This window comes from Pseudonaja textilis, chromosome 1 (genome assembly GCF_049901715.1).
Source record: "Pseudonaja textilis isolate UNSWEBS1 chromosome 1, rPseTex1.2, whole genome shotgun sequence".
Classification (NCBI taxonomy): domain Eukaryota; kingdom Metazoa; phylum Chordata; class Lepidosauria; order Squamata; family Elapidae; genus Pseudonaja; species Pseudonaja textilis.
Genome location: NC_141990.1, coordinates 142,728,261 through 142,746,139, shown reverse-complemented (window position 1 = coordinate 142,746,139; position 17,879 = coordinate 142,728,261). Strand labels below are relative to the sequence as shown.

The following is a 17,879-nucleotide window of genomic DNA, read 5'->3' as shown; positions in this document are numbered from 1 at the left end:
AGCTTTTCGCGCGCCCGTTGTCGCTGCGGACTGAGCATGCGCGGGTTAGTGTGCCTGTTTTCGTCGGCGGCCGCTGCAGAGCTTCAATGGGGGCTTACGATCATTCTCGGGTGCGGTTGTTTACGGGACTCGGAGGGGCTGGTTTGTTCCTGTTGTTGATAGTCCTGTATAGAGTCGGGTCCGAGTTGGAGGTGGGTTGGCAAGCCGGATTAATAACAACGATCAGTTATATATGTCTCTATATAGAGGTGTTCAAAAGGCTTCGCAGTGATTTTAATGCACTCAGAGTTCAATTGTAAATGAGGCTGCCAGATTTTGGCAGCGCAGATCTCATAGATCTAACAGTGGGTCCGTGATTGCCCTAAGTGATTTTTGAGAAAATAATTACAAATAATCAAAAACGATTGTTTTATCTCTTGACAAACTTAAATTATTAATTGATTTAGAATTCTTGAATAAGGTGAGAGCTTTGGTAAAATAATTTTGGATATTGAGTCCAATCAACCAAATATATATGTATATCAAATTTGCCATTATTCTTTTCAAAGTTGTGTTGAATTACAGTTGTCCTCACCATCGGGCAGCATGATTAGTGGATTAATATTGTGGCATAAAATAACACATCTAAAACACCCACCCACCCACAAACACACACAAATTGTCTAGTTCATCATGTCAATAAAAAAATGGAGCAAGGGCAAACATGGCAGTAGTTTCTTTGGACATACTTCAAAATGAAACCAAAAAAGGAAATGAGAGAGAGAAGTGTGGGAACTGACTGAGTAGGGCTTTCGAGAGCTTAAATAAATATTCTTGATGCTGGGGGGAAAAGAAATAGTTGGAGGTTAGCTTGGGCCAACTAATGCAAAGTTAATAACATTCTTTATATTCAGAATAGAAAGTTAATAACTTTCTTCTTTATATTTCAGGAGAAGAGGAAAACTTGCGTCCTCTCCACATGCCACTCTGCCCAAATTTAACTAAAAAAATCTTAAGGTTTGAGGCTGGCAAATCTGTGGACAGTTTAAGACACTGCAAAGGCTCAGTATAAGGAGAAAAAAATTGGACATTTCCTTATTTCTGATACCTTTATAAAGTGCTGGGGTTCTTAATGCCGTTTAGAGTGTTATCCTTGTGCCCCAACTGCTATGCTTATCCATAAATGGTTTTAATTTACTTTTCTCCAGATAGTTATAGCATTCCATTTTATTTTATCTTATCACTCCTTTTGCTACACTAACCTTCAGAGTGTGAGTAAGCACAGTGCAGTATCAGCTTCCCTGTTTTCCATTCAAATTGAAGCTATGGAAAATCTGAACCAGTGTCTGACATTTAGGAATGGATACAGTGAGAGCCATACACTGAAACCTAATCCAAAGAAAATGTATTTTTATTTATATTTCCTACCGTATTTCTAAACTGCCTGTCTCCTGCAGATACCATTAGGGTATCTGAGATAGGGATAGGGTTTGCCTAACCTGGAAGATGTCTCTCACTGTCTTTTAAATGGAACTGTACTTCTGATATGGATCAGTTTTAAGGATATCATTTAAGACCTCATCTTTCATCAGATGCTGATCCAGCCTATTAACCCCGAATAAGGATAATTTAGTACAATCATAAGACCAAAAGCCTAACTGATCCAAAATTCCAATCCATTACACATATCTAGTCAATTAGATATGTACAAGAAGCTGTAAAGCAGGGCCTGACTGAAGCAACCACATCTCCTTATATTCAAAATGAAATGATCTGTGATTCATGATATTCAAAATGAAATGATCTGTGATTCTGGAAAATAATGTATTCCTCTCATGACTTGTAGCTATTGTTTGCTGCTCCTTGTTTATTAAATTGATTGCTCTCCTTTTACGATTGCCACAGGTGACAGCCATCCCTACATCTTGTAGCAAATTCCATTATTCCAACACATCGTGTATCAAACTTTATTTCATTTTATCTGTTCTTGAACCATTGCCCAGCTTTATTGCCTCTAGATTTGTCCACATGCCACACTTTTCTCTACCTCTTGACATCTTTTCATTTAGTGCTTTTCTAGAACCAGATATACCCCAGCCAGAGGTTCCTCAAAGAGAATTGCTCTAACTCTGCCAAGAATGTGTAGATTATAACTCCCTAAATTAATCCGCCAGCATGATTATTGCTGAAAATTATAGGAGTAAATATCATAGTAGGGCATTCAAGGGAAAGGTGTTCTAGTGCTCTGATAATTTTGGTTGATGCTTAGTGCTTTTTTTTGGTTCTTTAATTTTTTTGGGGGGGGGCGCGGGAATGCAGTAATCAAAGCTGTATACTGTACAATATTCCAATTGTGAATACATTTTTTCTTCCACTCAATCAATCATGTCTGATTCTTGGAGACTGCCTACACAAATCTCTACCATTTTCTTGGCGTGGTTTTGGGGAAGTGGTTTGGCACTGCCTCTTTCATAGGACTGAAGGAGAGTGACTGGCTCAGGGTCACTCGTCTGCCTTTGTGCCTAAGGTAGGACTAGAATGGTCTTCTGCTTTCTAGCCTGATGCCTTCACCGCTGTACCAAACTGATTGCAAAGTATATCCATGCAAAATCCAGAAGTATAATGCCCCGTATTTTACATTCTGAATTCAACTAATATTTGCTTTAAAGTATTAATCGTGTGTTGCTTGGGTGCCCTGCGTATTGAGGAGCAGCTTTGCCAAAGTGTTACTTAGTACTTTTTATAAATGACAACTTCAACCACTTCACAATCAGTCGTAATTATCTCAGAATACTTCACTGTATCACCTCTGATGTTGGAAAGTTTTTGCTAATATGCAAGATTCACACTTAATTAGCAAATCGTATCTGCTGTTTTAACATTCAGTTTCCCAATTTGAAGGGAACTTTTTGAATGATTTCACTTTCCTTTTTAATTCTGAATTATTTATGTGTAAATCAATTTAAGCTAGATTTTTTTTTTGAAGCCTGCATTTTTTTCCCTTCAAGGAATTGTATTTACATGAGCCTTCTTCCCCTGTTGAATATCATTTAGTTGTACTGAGGCTGCAACTCTAAGAAGTCTCAACCAGATTTCCATATTATGGAAATGATAGGAAATGCAGTTGAAATGCATCTTTTGACAGTATATAACCATCTTTTCCAATTAATCCCTATTCATGTGCCGCTGTCCCAACAAAATTGATCTTAACAGAATGATGTTGATTTCCTGGCATTACTTGGTCTTCTCTAGACAAGTAGAGAAGCCAGATCATTGGACTTTACAGTATAAATACTGATGAGGATAAATGATAGTTTATGAGTGTATGGATAGTGACACATTCCAATTTTTGTGTTGCTGTCATTGGCTGATTTCTGCAAAGCTAAATGAATGAAAAACTGCTGGTGACCTTCTATCGCTGCATCATAGAGAATATTTTAACTTACTGCACCTCTGTGTGGTTTGCCAATTGCACAGTGGCAGATAGGAAAGCACTCCAGAGGATTAACGTCATTTCCCAGAAGATCATTGGTTGCCCTCTCCCCTCTTTGGAAGAGCTTTATAGCTCCTGCTGCCTTAAGAAAGTTCAAAATATTCTCAAAGATCCATCTCATCCTGGGCAACCCTTTTTTTTTTGAACTATTACCATCTGGCAGACGGTACAGAATAATAAAAACAAGGACAAATAGGCTGAAAAACAGCTTCTATCCCAGGGCAGTAGCTCTTTTGAATTCTGTGTATAGTGCAGTGTTGGTGTGGTGTCGGGGGTTTCCGGTTCAATGTGTGAAGGGTGAAGGATGTGTATGTGTGTTTATTTTCATGGTCATGGTCATGATGTGCACTGAAGATGGTGTTTGATTTCATTGTACGAGGTGCAATGACAGTAAAGTAAAGTAAACTGAACTCAGCAGAGTTGTCAAGGAGACCTCTCCTCTTGTGAGCTAGACTAGGAAGTTGAGAAAATTTTGAAGAACAAGAATGGAAAAATCAGTTCCATATTATTGCCAGGTATACAAGTAGTCCTCAACTTACAACCATTCATTTAGTGACCATTTGAAGTTACAATAGCACTGAAAAAAGTGACTTATGACTGGTAGCATCTTCATGGTCACATGATCAAAATTCGGATGCTTGGCAATTGACCTGTATTTATGACAGTTGCAGTGTCCCTGAGTCATGTGATCACTTTTTGCGACCTTCTTACAAGCAAAGTTAATAGAGAATCCAGTTTCATTTAACAGCCACGTTACTAACTTAACAAATTCGATGATTCACTTAACAACTGTGGCAAGGAAGGTCATAATATGGGGCAAACGCACGTAGCTGTCTTGCTTAGCAATGGAAATTTGGGGCTCAATTGTGGTCATAAGTTGAGCATTACCTGCACGCATGCGTCCATGTAGGGGGGAGGAATTGATCTCAACTTGGAAAGAAACAATACTTACCACCTTGTCTCTGGGTGGGGCTGTTTGAAAATGCTTTGAAGTTTTTTTTGTTTGTAAATGAATAAAGTTGTTTAAAAGTGTTTTTTCCCCTCAGCTAAATCAATACATATGATTGAAGAAAGAGAGTTCCCTCAAGTTAGACCTAAACATTTGTCTTTTAATGCTCTCTCGGCCTAATCTACCTCACAGGATTGTTGTTGGGGAAAAGAGGAAACTGTGTAGCAAATAAATCTAACAAAGAGGTGGAGTTAACCCTTTCTGGACAGATCAATTTACTAATAGCCGGAATGATGCCTCACGGTAAATCAGACCACCGTTTAACGGTATTGTTTCTGTGCTTAATTTGTAAGGTGTTAAATCAGTGGACTACTTATTCACTGTGGCAGATACAGAAACCACTCTACAAGCTTGATCTAGAGTGGCCGAAGTTTCCAGAAGAATTTACTGGTCAAACATTTTGTGTCGCTGTTGATCATCTCCAGGGATTAGTCTACGTGGGACAGGTAAGAAACAACAAAATCAAAATGTTTATGGAGCCACTATACTTACCCAAGATATAGTTATTACAGTGAGGAGGTGAATAATACAGTGTTGTAATCCTGCATGATTCCGCTGCTAAGCATCCCGCACGCTGCATTTGACCCCTGAGCCTTGACACCTCTGCTTTACATTGTTACAAGATTTGACTTTGGAAATGTTGTTCTAATTAAGTTGATGAATTATTTCTTTGTTACATTTAGCCTTTCTCAGTTTCAAAATTACTCTGGGCAGTTTCATACAGTTAAAAAATATGACATTAAAAACCCTGCATGCCTTTTTCCTATAGTTCTTCAAATTACACACACAAAAATGTGCTTGAAATTAGCAACATTTTATAGCAGAGAATTTTACTGCATCTGAGATTATCTAAAATATTTATTCTTCCAATTCTACATAAAGCCTTTTATTTGGCTTCCGGTGTCTGTGGTTCCTTATTACAGCATCCCAGCCTTATTAATATCGAACCTATTACAATAACTTTATTGTCTATTGTCTATCAAATTATGGTTTTCACTGAAAAATTGAGATATTTTCAAGTTAAAAGCTAGATTTTATATTTCCGGAGATGTGACTGTGATTTTATTTTGGCGGCTTTTTTTCAGATGGCATCCAGATTCTCCTATTTCAGCATCTGATGGTACTTTGCTCAGATGTGCAAAGTTTTCTCACAGTTTTCCTTTGAAGTCTGTGATCTGGTTTGCATAACATATTGTGACGTGGCCTAAAATACTGTTTGAACCCAGATCATAAGACAGGCTGATCATGATCTGAAACCATGACTTGGTTTAATTTATTTATCCAGTGGTGGTCCAATCTGTCATCTGAAGCGTATGCTACTAGCATACAGAGTTTGTATTTCTAAGAAAACGAGGCTAGGTAGCAGGAATAAATTGGAGTTAATCCTACATAAATGAAGATTGAATTAGGGACACAGAAGAGTGGGCGAATTACCCCTTCCTCGTTATATATGCTGTCTGTGAGCCCCAGTTGGATTAGTATGGGCTTGTAAGTTTGTGGGTATGAAAATAAATGAGAAGGGCTGGTCATTCGGCCAACATAAACATGCAGAAATTTTGATTGAAGACTGGGAAACCATACCATGCCATATTTGCCTTTTGTACATGTTCGCTGAGTAAATACCTCACTGGGATCTACAATCTTTAGCGTGTTGTGTGAACACATCTGTAACGCAGATTCCATTTTTTTCCCCAATACATTACCCCAAAGAGGAATCTGATTATTTCCTTTCTTTAATTTATACAGTCCTCTCAAATGATACATCCCTCTCATCTGACTCTATAAACCTTGGATAAGTGAACGTGCTGTTTTAAAGTTTATTGTGTTATTTTCTTAATAGATTAAAAGTCAAACCCTAGAATAGTGAACCAGCTGCTGTACTGTTTGGTCATCTCTTCATAGGAACAGCTCCAAGTAATCCATCTTAATGTCTAGTTTTCTTCCGTAAATCTGGCAATAAGTACATTGCAGGTCTGTGTATATTTTTAAATCGTGGTGTGCTCATACTTTTCAAGCAGCAATGGCTAAAAACAATTAAACATTGAAAGGCCCTTGTATAATTGCAGCATTTCAAGATCAGCCTAAAGCTCTTTAAAGCCTGAAATGTATTTTTAAGGGATGTAATGCGTCTAAAATTAATCTGAATTCCCACTGTTGTAATTACAAAACTTTAATAAAATTACTGTAATTTTTTTTTTAATTGGCCTGAATTCCCAAACTATTGAAAAACAGCCAGGGTAAGACAGATTGATAAAAGGAAAATTGAAGACCAGACAGCTAGACTTCTGGATCTCTTCATGAATTGCTGGAAACCGTGAGCTGTTTCCCAGCTGTAGCTTTAACAGATGATACCAACGTGGCAGAAGCAGCAGAGGCTGCCTTTCTGTAAAGAGTTTTGCTTTGGGAAATATTTTGCGACTGTCAACCAGAGACATAAGTACAGCTGCCATTTTGAAAACAGTCAAGGAATTTGCGGTCAGTACAACAGTGGAAACAAAATCCAGCGTTATACCGGTATATGTCCTAAGCCAGTATTGTAGGATTCCTGGTGAATTTCTTGGGGCAGTTAAAAATGACTGGTTGCAATCTTTAATGTACTTCCTAACTTGGGGGTTTGTACTTAAAGCCCCCCACATCTCCCCATTGAACACCATTCTTAGAGTACGACAGGTAACTAGGAGAGCCAGGACATTTTTTTTAAAAAAAACACACCCTCTGACAGGAATGCTCATGGGAGTTCAGGCTTTTTGAATTCTCAATCTAACGCAAGGGGTCTTCAAACTTGGCAAGTTTAAGACTTATGGACTTCAACTTCCAGAATTCCTGAGCTAACATGACTGGAAGAGGAATTCTGGAAGTTGAAGTCCACAAGTCTTAAAGCTGTCATGTTTGAAGACCCTGATCTAAAGCAATATGATCAGCACCAACCAGGCTGTTGTGTAAGTTGCAATGCAGTTGTCCTTCATTTTGCTCATATCTCTGTATTGTATAACAAAATTCTCAGTTTGGGAAAAGTGCCTAGGCTATTATTAGGCTATTATTATTAATGCTAATTTTATGAAGCTAAAATACATTAGCATTCTTTGTGATTAAAAAAACATATGTTGAAATGTGTTTCGTTTTTACGTGGATATTTTAAAAAGAGAGCCATGTTGTTGGTGTAGTTGTTAAGGCATTGGACTGGAGACCACGAGTCTACGCCTGCCTTGGGTACAAAGCCATCCAGGTAACCTTGGCCCAATCACTCTTTTTTATTCCTAAGAAGTAGGCAGTGACCAACCACTTCCAAAATCTTGCCAAGAAAACTACAAGGTTTAGTCCAGGCAGTCACCATGAAATTCAAAAATGTTCCCTACTGGCTCTGTGGGCGTGGCTTGGTGGGACTTAGTGTCTAAAAGGAAGAAGGCGGGTGGGCATGGGTGGGCCAACTGATTCAAATCGTCCCTACTACCTCTCCCAAGGTGGTGCGAGGTGGTTGAATTTCACCCCTGCACCAGGAGTCAACAATGACTCAAAAGCATTTTTTAAAAAGTGCATTTATGTGGCAGCAATGTGACAGATTGAGGAATGAATAAATAAAGCAATACTGGTTGGAAATAGTCTGCCCTCTGCTCTTTCGTTTATGAAATATCCTTAAGCGGTGTGGATGGAAGGCAAGTTTGCATGGTGCCAAGTTTGAGGTATTTTAAGCCAAGTGCAGGATTTAAAAATAAGTGGATAAGTGGATCTTTTAAAATGTATCATGATGCTCTAACTTTTTTACCGTGCTTTTATTTCACTCTTAGTTTTGCAAAAGTTAATTTGGAACCCTCTATTATTATATGTTGTCCATACAGTATTTATAGCTCTTTTGGAATATTTTCTTATTATTTCTGGACCTGTGATTTTTATTTAGTTACAATTCTGTTTGTCCTTCAGAAAGGCTTCTCATTGAATAGCGAAAGAGATTAAATTTGGATTTATTGGAACCTTCATTTAGGTACCTGAATCTCAAATGTTCAAATGCTGAGCACAAGTAAGAAGGGAAAGGCTATTGTCTTCTTGGGCTGCTGTAAAGCTATCTGAAAGTACTTTCCTCTGTCTTTTGCCTTGAGCTAAATACTTGGGCGCCTTTCTTACATTTGGAATTCCAAATGCAGCCTTTCCAAGCCAACATGGCCATTGTTGAAAATCCTGAAAGTTAATGTCTGCATAATTGAAGGATGCTTGGGTTAGGGAAGCGTGGACTAATTTTTTCAAAATAGCCGTAAGAATTTCCTTAATCAGCACACAAAATGATGGGTGTCATTTATTGTACTGCTATATCGGCTTTTCAGGAAATATTGGTTTTCCTTGGACCCACCAATTACTTACTTTTTACATAGCTGCGCTGGCGCACTCTGAAACCTGAGAGAGGTGAAATGACTAGTATTTATTTAATATGTTTATTTTCCTTGTTTATTTTTTGGGGAGGTAACTACACTTGGTCAGGCTCCTTGCAGTTACAATATAATAATGCTTAAGGCTATTTACTGCATGAGGAGCTGTAATGAAAAAAAATGATTGGATTTTTCTGTCTGTCATACCCCCACCCCCCTTATTCTCTTTTTTGTTATCTTTGCGCACCTTGAGAGAGGTAATGAAGATGTACCAAAGGTCTCAGTGTACTCTGAGGAAGGCTATCTTGTACAAACATGGAAAACAGCCACCATTGAGATGCCCCATGGAATCTTTGCACTGACCACACCCAATGGAAGTTCTGTGTGGATCACAGATGTAGGAAATGGTGCGTAGAAATATTGTTGTTTTAACGTGGAAAAAGAATGCTGTTGTGTATCTTATGTTTTGCAACTGAAGGTGTATTTTGGATTGAATTTAAGTTGAGTTGCTGCCCTTCCCCAAAAATAAATTGGAACCCAAGATTAAACATAGGTCATATATATTTACAATAAACATATATCAGTCTGGTACTCATCAGTTATTTCAGTTTTCAAATTCTATAAGTCCAAATGAGTGTGGACTATGCACAATGAAATCTGAAAGATAAGAGTCATTTTAAGACCTCATATCAATCTTTAAAAAGCATCGGTCACCATTAAAATGTCAGCATATAATAACCAATAATCAAACCTAGAATAAGTGTCTTCAAAACCGAACAGTTGGTTAGGTAGCTGACCCAGGTTGACCCTCTTCTAACCACTTTAGTTTGTTTCTTAAGATTTTCTTCCATATTCTTAAGCTATTATCCCTCCTTTTTCAGATAAAAGAGGACAGTGATCTTTCCAACTGAGTGTTAGCAAGCCAAGCATTGCTTCCACCAAGGTTTCTAGTCATAGTAGTCAAAAGTCCTTGATGTAATATTTCATCTTCATAATGGGTTTTCAGTGATAGAAAAATATGGTAAGGATACTTATAATGGGAGTTGGTATCAGCACCTGGTGTGCTTTTTGAAATTCTGTGACTGAGAAGCACATCAGTGCAAACCAGTGGTGGAATTCAATTTTTTTTACTACCTGTTCTGTGGGTGTGGCTTATTTGGTGGGTGTGGCTTGGTAGTCATGTGACTGGGTGGGCATGGCCAACGGAATGTCACTCACATCAAGGGCTGCCTCACCTGGCCCCTCCCCTCCCAGCCATTTCTTGTCACCCAGCCTCAACTTATCTATTGTTCTGTAAAAATGTTGTTCACCTTTTTTGACTTTATTATCTGCATACGAGGAAATGGCTCACATGCTTTACTCAAGAGTGTGATAGGCTTTACTCAAGAGTGTGATAGGCAAGAGGCTTTTAAGGGGCTGCCACAAAGAAAGGGGGACAATGTATTTTCCAAAGAAGCAGAATGCAAACAAGAAGCAATGGGTGGAAACTGAACAGAGAGAAGCAACCTAAAACTAAGGAGAAACTTTCTCACAGTGAGAACTATTAACCAGTGGAACTGCCTGTCTCCAGAAGTTCTGGGTGCTCAATCACTGGAAGGTTTTAAGAAAAGACTGGACAGCCATTTATCTGAAATGGTATAGAGTTCACCCCAAGGTCCCTTCTAAGTATTATTCTGACACCTTTCCCAGGATTTCTACTCTCACCTATCCTCAGTTTTCTTGCCTGAGCTGGGGGTTGGACTAGAGGACCTCCAAGGTCCCTTTCAACTCTTGTTAAACACATGTGTATTTTATGCTCTGGACTATTGACATTGAATGCATGTAAACCCTGAAAAATATGTGGTAGCCCTGGGCAAAAGAAAGGCAGAAAAATCACTCTAGGTGTAGGGATAGTGTAAAATATTAACACATGATAAATAATGGAACAATTAAAAATAATAGCACAGAGTTTTATCTCTCTCTCTCTTCCTATTTTCTCTCTCTCTCTCTCTCCCTCTCTCTCCCTCTCTCTCTCTCTTTCACACACACCACACACACACACACACACACACACACACACACACAGAGCACTTAACAGACAAGCATTTTGGAAGCAGCTCCTTTAAATTTCTCCAAGGCTGGAGTGGATTCCCCCACCCCCTCTGTCAGACCGCATTCCTTCTCACTCTAGCAGTTTAACTCACAAGGGGAAAGCGATACTTGCAGCATCCACGGGAAATCCTTGGAGAAGTTTTTAAAAGACCTGCTTCCAAAATGCATTTCTTTTACATTGCAAAAGTGCTCCAAGGCTCGATTCACCCCCACCCCCTCTGTCAGAGCGCACTCTTTCTCACTCCCGACACTTTAACTCACACGAGGAAAGCGATACATGCAGCATCCATGTCTTTTTTCCTTTTTCCCGGGGAGAAAGAGGACGTCGGGAATGGAAAGCTAGGAGAGTGATGGCAAGTGAGCGACCAGGCAACTGGATTGGGGGCGTTGCCAGCCAGGGATTGCCACCGGTTCGGCGACCCATGCCAAATAACCGCTACTGGTTCACCCGAATAGGTGCGAACTGGTTGAATAGCACCTCTGTTGCTAACCCCAGAATCTCACACACCTTGTGAAAAGTTCTACAGGTAATGCCCAAATGTGTGTGCAGTTTGGCTACAGCTCAAACAAAGCATGCAGTGCAAATAGCTGATGACTGCATTCTTGTTTTAGTAAGTCATTTCTCCCCATCAGAGTGGGAAGAAAGGGGGTTGTTAATAGATAGTAGCACTGAAGGGTTTGGGCAGTGTGAAAACAAAAGGCTTGTGGCACTGTGGCAGAATGTGTTCAGTGTTTTCGCAGGTACAGCACTACAACTGACATGGCTGCAGCCTGATTCTTTTTTTATGCTTGACAAAAAAAAAATCTGTTTCCAAACATCATAGCATGGATCGTTTAATTAACGTTTGGTTATATGGGGTATCTGCAGCCTGTACCCTATTATTGAATTCTTTTCACACCTCTGCAGATCTTGTTATTTATTCAAAGTTGCAGGAGAATGAAGACGAAAAGGAGTTGCCAATCAAGGGGTAGGGAGAGAAAAGGCAGGAACAAGGGTTCATTATGAAGAAGCCTGTGTGATGCAGAGCAGAAAGTTTCTATACAGGCCATCTTCAACTTAGGACCACAATTGAGTGCAAAATTTCTGTTGCTAAGCGAGACATTATGATGGAGTTTTGCCCCATTTTATGACGGTTCTTGCCGCAGTTGTTAAGTGAATCGCTGCAGTTCAGTTAGTAACACTGTTGTTAAGTGAATCTGGCATCCTCATTGACTGCTTGTCAGAAGTTTGCAAAAGGTGATCACATGACCCCATCACACTGCAACTATCATAAATATGAGCCAGTTGCCAAGGGTCCAGATTTTGATGATATGCCCATGGGGATGCTGCTATGGTCCCAAGTGTGAAAAGTGGTTATAAATCACTATTTTCAATGATGTCGTCACTTTGAACCATCACCACACACACACACATGGTTATAAGTCAAGGTTTACCTGTACATAGAATCCAGAAGTTCTACCAATTTGCCTCAGAAGAAGGTAGGGAATAGATCCTTCTTTTATCTGTAAGTCTGTCATACTTGTGACCTCGTTGGAAAATCTCAACTTCTCCTTGATGCAGGAAAATATGGACATACAGTGAAACAGTACAGCCCATTAGGTGAACTCCTCCGAGTCATAGGTACTCCAGGTAGAGCAGGTTCTGATACGGAACCTCTACAGTTTGACCAGCCAGCGGAGGTCTTTGTGGAACCAACCGGAAACATTTACATTGTGGACGGTGATGGAGGACTAAATAATCGCTTGCTCAAATTGACAGAAGGTAAGCAAATGTATGTTTAAAATGTTGATGCCGGGTTTTATTTCTAATGTGCTGAGGTACCATTTTCTGGGCTACCATAACCTGGTCTGTGACTGGACCAGCAGCCCTGTTCCATGAAGAAAAGCTTTTCCAGGGACCGGAGCGGGGCGTGGTTTCTCATGAGGCCTCATCCTGAGGATGGGGCTTTGCTTGTTTGCACGGCCCGGTTTCTGGCATGCTGTGGCCCGGTGCCGGTCCACAGACCAGGGGTTGGGGACCCCTGGATTGGACTATAACTTATAGAATATGAGACTCATATCTGGAGACATAAGACTGGGAAAGGCTGCCTTAGTAGCTTTTTCTATGATAACAGAACACATTAGGAGTGCTTAAGTGGTTTGTGTTTTTGATGCAATCAGCATTAGCTGTTGACCACACGAATGTCTCCATGTGGTTTTCTTGGCAACAATATGCCAACATTGTTCTTCTTTCGGGAATATTATTTTTAAACTTTGCCGTCTAGCCTACAGTGACGGGGCTTCCAGGTAGCCTCTCTTTTTCAAGCATTAACCAGATTCAATCCTGGTTAGCTTTTTTGAGATTAGCCAAGATTTTTGGAGGTGCAACCACTTGCTGTAAGTCATTTACACAGACGATGAGATTCTAAATAAGGAAATTGAGTCTTCTCCCATGTACCTCAATTCTTGGTGACTCATAGATTATGATCTTAGAGCCTCTGCAAACATAAGCCACCAATATGTATACAATTAATGCTGCAAATTTACTGATACCTTATCCTTTTATAAGATTCAAATACTTTTTCAGTAATATTCTGGTGATATCTTAAGAACTTAAACAGCATTATTTTGCAGAATGGAATAGATATATTAATAGTCAGAAAGCTGAAGTCCTAATGTATTCTGCAGTGGAAAGCTAGATTATCATATTTAATGCATATTGATGAAATATAACATGGTATTTTCTGAATTTTTATGACACAAATGTGCCTGCTTTATTTTCCCTAATGTTAGGCTTTCTTCCGTTTCCCTCTGTTGTGATAGAATAGCATGACTATACCATACAAAATGTTAAACTCCTTTAAAGTGCAAGGCAACTTTTTTGGCTGTAGATGAGGGGAAAAATGTTTATCTTTTTCAGAAGCAGTTTGGTAGCTTTCAAAATAAAAATCGAGTTAGAAGTCTCAAAGCATCTCATTGCACTCGTTTTTATATCTTTGACAAGGTGTATGAATTAGGACAATAAAAGATTCATACGTATCCCTGGACTGTGGGTTCTCTACTCCTGTTTTTGTTTTAATTCTGATGTTATACTGTAAACTCATTGCAGGAAATAATGCTTGATCAACAACTTTTTATCCACAGACTTAAAGATTCTATGGCTACGTGGGGAGAATGGTACTGCTCCTACACAATTTAGGATTCCACACAGTGTGACGGTGGATTCATTTGGGCGGGTAAGGGAGCAGTGATAATTTTGACATAATAGCATAAACATTAGAATACTACTGATCACACTGATGAGGATACTGTTGGCAAAGCTAACAGCCAATATAGCTTTCATTGTCTCAGCGCTTTGTATGTGCGCAAGATAACACACATACAAAAGGAAGGTTTCACTCATGCAGTTTGCCAACTTGACTTTTTAAAATCCCCAGACCTCCCTCCACTCCCAGTGCCCTTAAAAATTGCCTTGATGGCTATTCAAACCATTTGGGTGGATTAAAAAATTGTACATATTGCTTGAATATCAAGATTTGGTTCCTCCCCAACATAGATTAATGAGGTGCTGATTATTAATTTAGAGTGCAATCCGTTTAAGTTAGAAAATGTTTGTGTATTTCTTTCTCGGTGTTCAGAACAGTGTCTTTGTTTGCACCAGGTCTGGGTTGCAGACAGAGCCAACTGGAGAATCCAAGTTTTTGAAAAAAGTACTGGGGAATGGTTAGGATCTTGGGATAACTGCTTCACAGAAGATGGCCCTTACTCTGTAAGGTATGGTATCTGTGTGCAGGGGTGGGATTCAAATTTTTTAACAACCAGTTCTGTGGGTGTGGCTTAGTTGGTGGGTGTGGCTTGGTGGTCATGTGACTGGCTGGGTGTGGCCAACTCAGTATCACTCACATCAAGGCACACATCTCCTCGCCTGGCCTCTCGTGACTGGGGATGCTGCAACAGTCGTAAGTGTGAAAAAGGGTCATAAGTCACTTTTTTCAGTGCCATTGTAACTTTGAATGGTCACTCCACACAAGCAAAGTACCAGCAAAGGAGGAGAAAAAACCTCCAGAGACGTTCCAGAGACAGGAAGTCTAGTCCTGCCAAGAATGTAATAAAGGTTAATGGAGAGGCAGTTTCTGTAAGCAACCCCAGAATGTTTCCTTCCTGCCTTCCTTACAGGATTAGGCCAGTAATTTCTTCCAACAACCAGTTCTCCAAACTACTTAGAATGTTAACAACCGGTTCTAGCGTATAGGTGCAAACTGGTAGAATCCCACCTGTCTGTGTGTATGCACGCTAGTGTGTGTCCATTGGATGGGAGAGAAAAACTTTTCAACTAACTAATTGAACAAGGAACCTTTTGTGTATAGGATTTCTGACAAAGGTTTCAATTCCTAGGATAGAGCCAGATAAGAGTTACTGTATGTAGCACTCTGAATGCACCAGTGGGTTCACCAACAATTTGCACCCCCCTGATTTTGAATCACCTTAATTATAATTTTTTTCATATCCTTTTTGAAAGTGAGCTGCCAGGGAGTGGTAGCCCTGGCATTTTTTCTGTGATGTTGACCTGAAAAAGCTCAACTTCACTTTCCATTAAACTGCCTGATATTTTAAAGTGGCATTTGGGTGGGATCCAAGTATTCACTGAGTGGAGTTGGAAACAAACTAGAATGGGAGATGATATTTGTGTTGTTTCACCACACACACACATACCTTCTTCACCCCAGTGTATTTTATGCTGTCAGAAAGGAAGGTTGAGTTCTAGGAAAGGGAAGTGTAGCTGAAAATTGTTTCCTCAAGCGAGAAACCCCACACCCTGTTTTGGATCATGGACAATTTAAATAATTTCCATTCTGTTTAAATGTATAGTTGCAGTGAAGAGGATTAAAGTGGGGTTTTATGCATTCTTTTATTGACATACTTTTTCATGTGTAGTAATCTCACTATTCTGGAACTGTATGAAATAATTGTATTTTGTCATGGACCAATAAGAGTTTGTAATAACGAGTCTGTGGATCACATTTTCTTAGTAGTATTGATGTTTTTTTAAAAAATGCAAAAATATTATACCTCTGAATATTGAAATTGTTTCCAAACAACAATTTTTGTTTTGTTTTGTTATTGAAGGGCAACTGTCACTTTTCTTAATTTGCACCAACATGCCTATTGAAAATTGGCTCCAAAAGAGACTCCCACCAATAGGATTTTCAAAAAGCTCTTAGGATAGCATTTCAGGCAATGTGGTTATCTATAGAGAGAGCAATGTTGTCTCAGATCCAACAGAAATGGATCTTGCTCACAGAATGAGATCTTTTAAGATTCAACGTTTCCTTTTTTAAAAAGTTTCCTTTTTCCCCTTCTGTTTACAGGTTTACTCCCGATCAGCAGTATATAATTGTGGCCCACCTAAATATTGATAAGATTTCTATCTTGGCAGCCCCACCAGTAGGATTAATTGGGGATTGCATTGTAGTGGACACAATCCAGCTTGCAAGAGAAGTCAAGCCTCATCTTCTGGATGTCAGCCTAAGTACCGGAGCCATATATGTGGCCGAAATTGGAGCTGAACAAGTACAGAAATATGTACCTTTGGACTAATGGTATCTTTCACGCCATACAAGCAAGTGTGGAACCTCGTCCATCACAACCAGATGGGGTTAGCTGCAGTTCTTAGGACTCCTCTGTCTCACAGCTAATGGCTGTGCTGGTTGGTGTGCGTATCCTTAGGAACAGCTGGCTGAGGGATTTTGCTCTCCTAGATGGCGTGATCTCTCCAGTTGTGCAATACTTGAAATAACTAATGATGCATTCTGTGCATTTATCTCAGGGAATGGTCTGTCTTTCAGTATTTTAGCCAAGTTTTACAGACAGTGTTTTAATTGGGTTTTTTTTTTCAGATAAATTATTTCTCTTGCAATACAGTTCCAAGAGTCTTTCTGTCATTCTTTTAACATAATCAGGCTTACGCGCTTGCAGTGGTTTTACCGCCAGCCTTAAATTTGTTTACAGTCAATGGGAGACAACAGCATATTTGATTGATTAATTAATTAAGAGGAAGGAAGGAAGGAAGGCTATTGCAGTTATCTCAGGAAGCAACTCCTGCTCCATGAGTAGATATGGTAACATCTTTGAAAAATATGAACTGCACTTCAGCATTAGCAGAGCTTGGACCATTGGCAGTCCTTGTCCACTGAAGGTTTTTCTAAGCGCAGCCCCTATTCAAAGGCAACTTAAAGTGTTCCTTCAATTGCTCGTCCGTTTTCCTGTTATATTTTGGTATGGTTCTCTGAAATAAATATTTTTAAAAATACGATAGGTTGTGACTGTTCAGCCTACCAAAGCTAATTCCATACATTATAAGTTGCCTTGTTTTATATTCATTATTGTGATGGGTCTTATCTTTTAAAGAAACTTTTTTGAACAATGAACATGTCTGTTACTTTTTAAGCAAAGCAAAGCTAACAGCAATTTATAATCTGCACAAAAAAGCACTGTTTGGGATACTGACATGTTATAAACATGTTAAAGACAGCATTATATGTAAACCATTTGTGACATAAATGTAAAGAGGGACAACTTAACAACAGCAGGTAGACCACTTTAGAATTGACAGTAAAGATGCCAAAATAGTGGATAGTCTCTTGTCTTTTATAATCGACTGTCAAACAGTACAGGAATAAGCAGTCAAGAAAAAAGGGCTGCAGATTGGAGCTCTGTAGAGCAGCGACAAAGGCCTTGGAAACGATATTCGAATGCTGAGATGCATCTATGTTGTGATATGGTCCCTAAGAATCAAAAATCTGATGACACATAATCCGTCTTATCAATTAACTACGTAACATTATTCCTCTGAACTTTGCATCTGGGTTACTCTGCTCCAAAAGTTCCTGCAAGATATTAGGATATTAACAACTTTGACCTACATTGCTTTGAACCTGAAATTGTAGGATTGTGAGGTAAAAGAATCCTA

The 17,879-nt window shown here is 39.3% G+C and overlaps 1 protein-coding gene across 1 annotated transcript; it reads left to right on the top strand.

Annotated features, from left to right (window-relative positions):
- Window positions 1-14: 14 nt before the first annotated feature.
- NHLRC3 (NHL repeat containing 3) lies at window positions 15-17,541 on the top strand. The gene is made up of 7 exons (XM_026710456.2): window positions 15-191; window positions 4,775-4,927; window positions 9,093-9,246; window positions 12,492-12,692; window positions 14,054-14,145; window positions 14,571-14,683; window positions 16,279-17,541. The coding sequence occupies exons 1-7, from the start codon at window positions 87-89 to the stop codon at window positions 16,505-16,507; spliced, it is 1,047 nt and encodes a 348-aa protein (XP_026566241.1). The 5' UTR covers window positions 15-86; the 3' UTR covers window positions 16,508-17,541.
- Window positions 17,542-17,879: the final 338 nt, after the last annotated feature.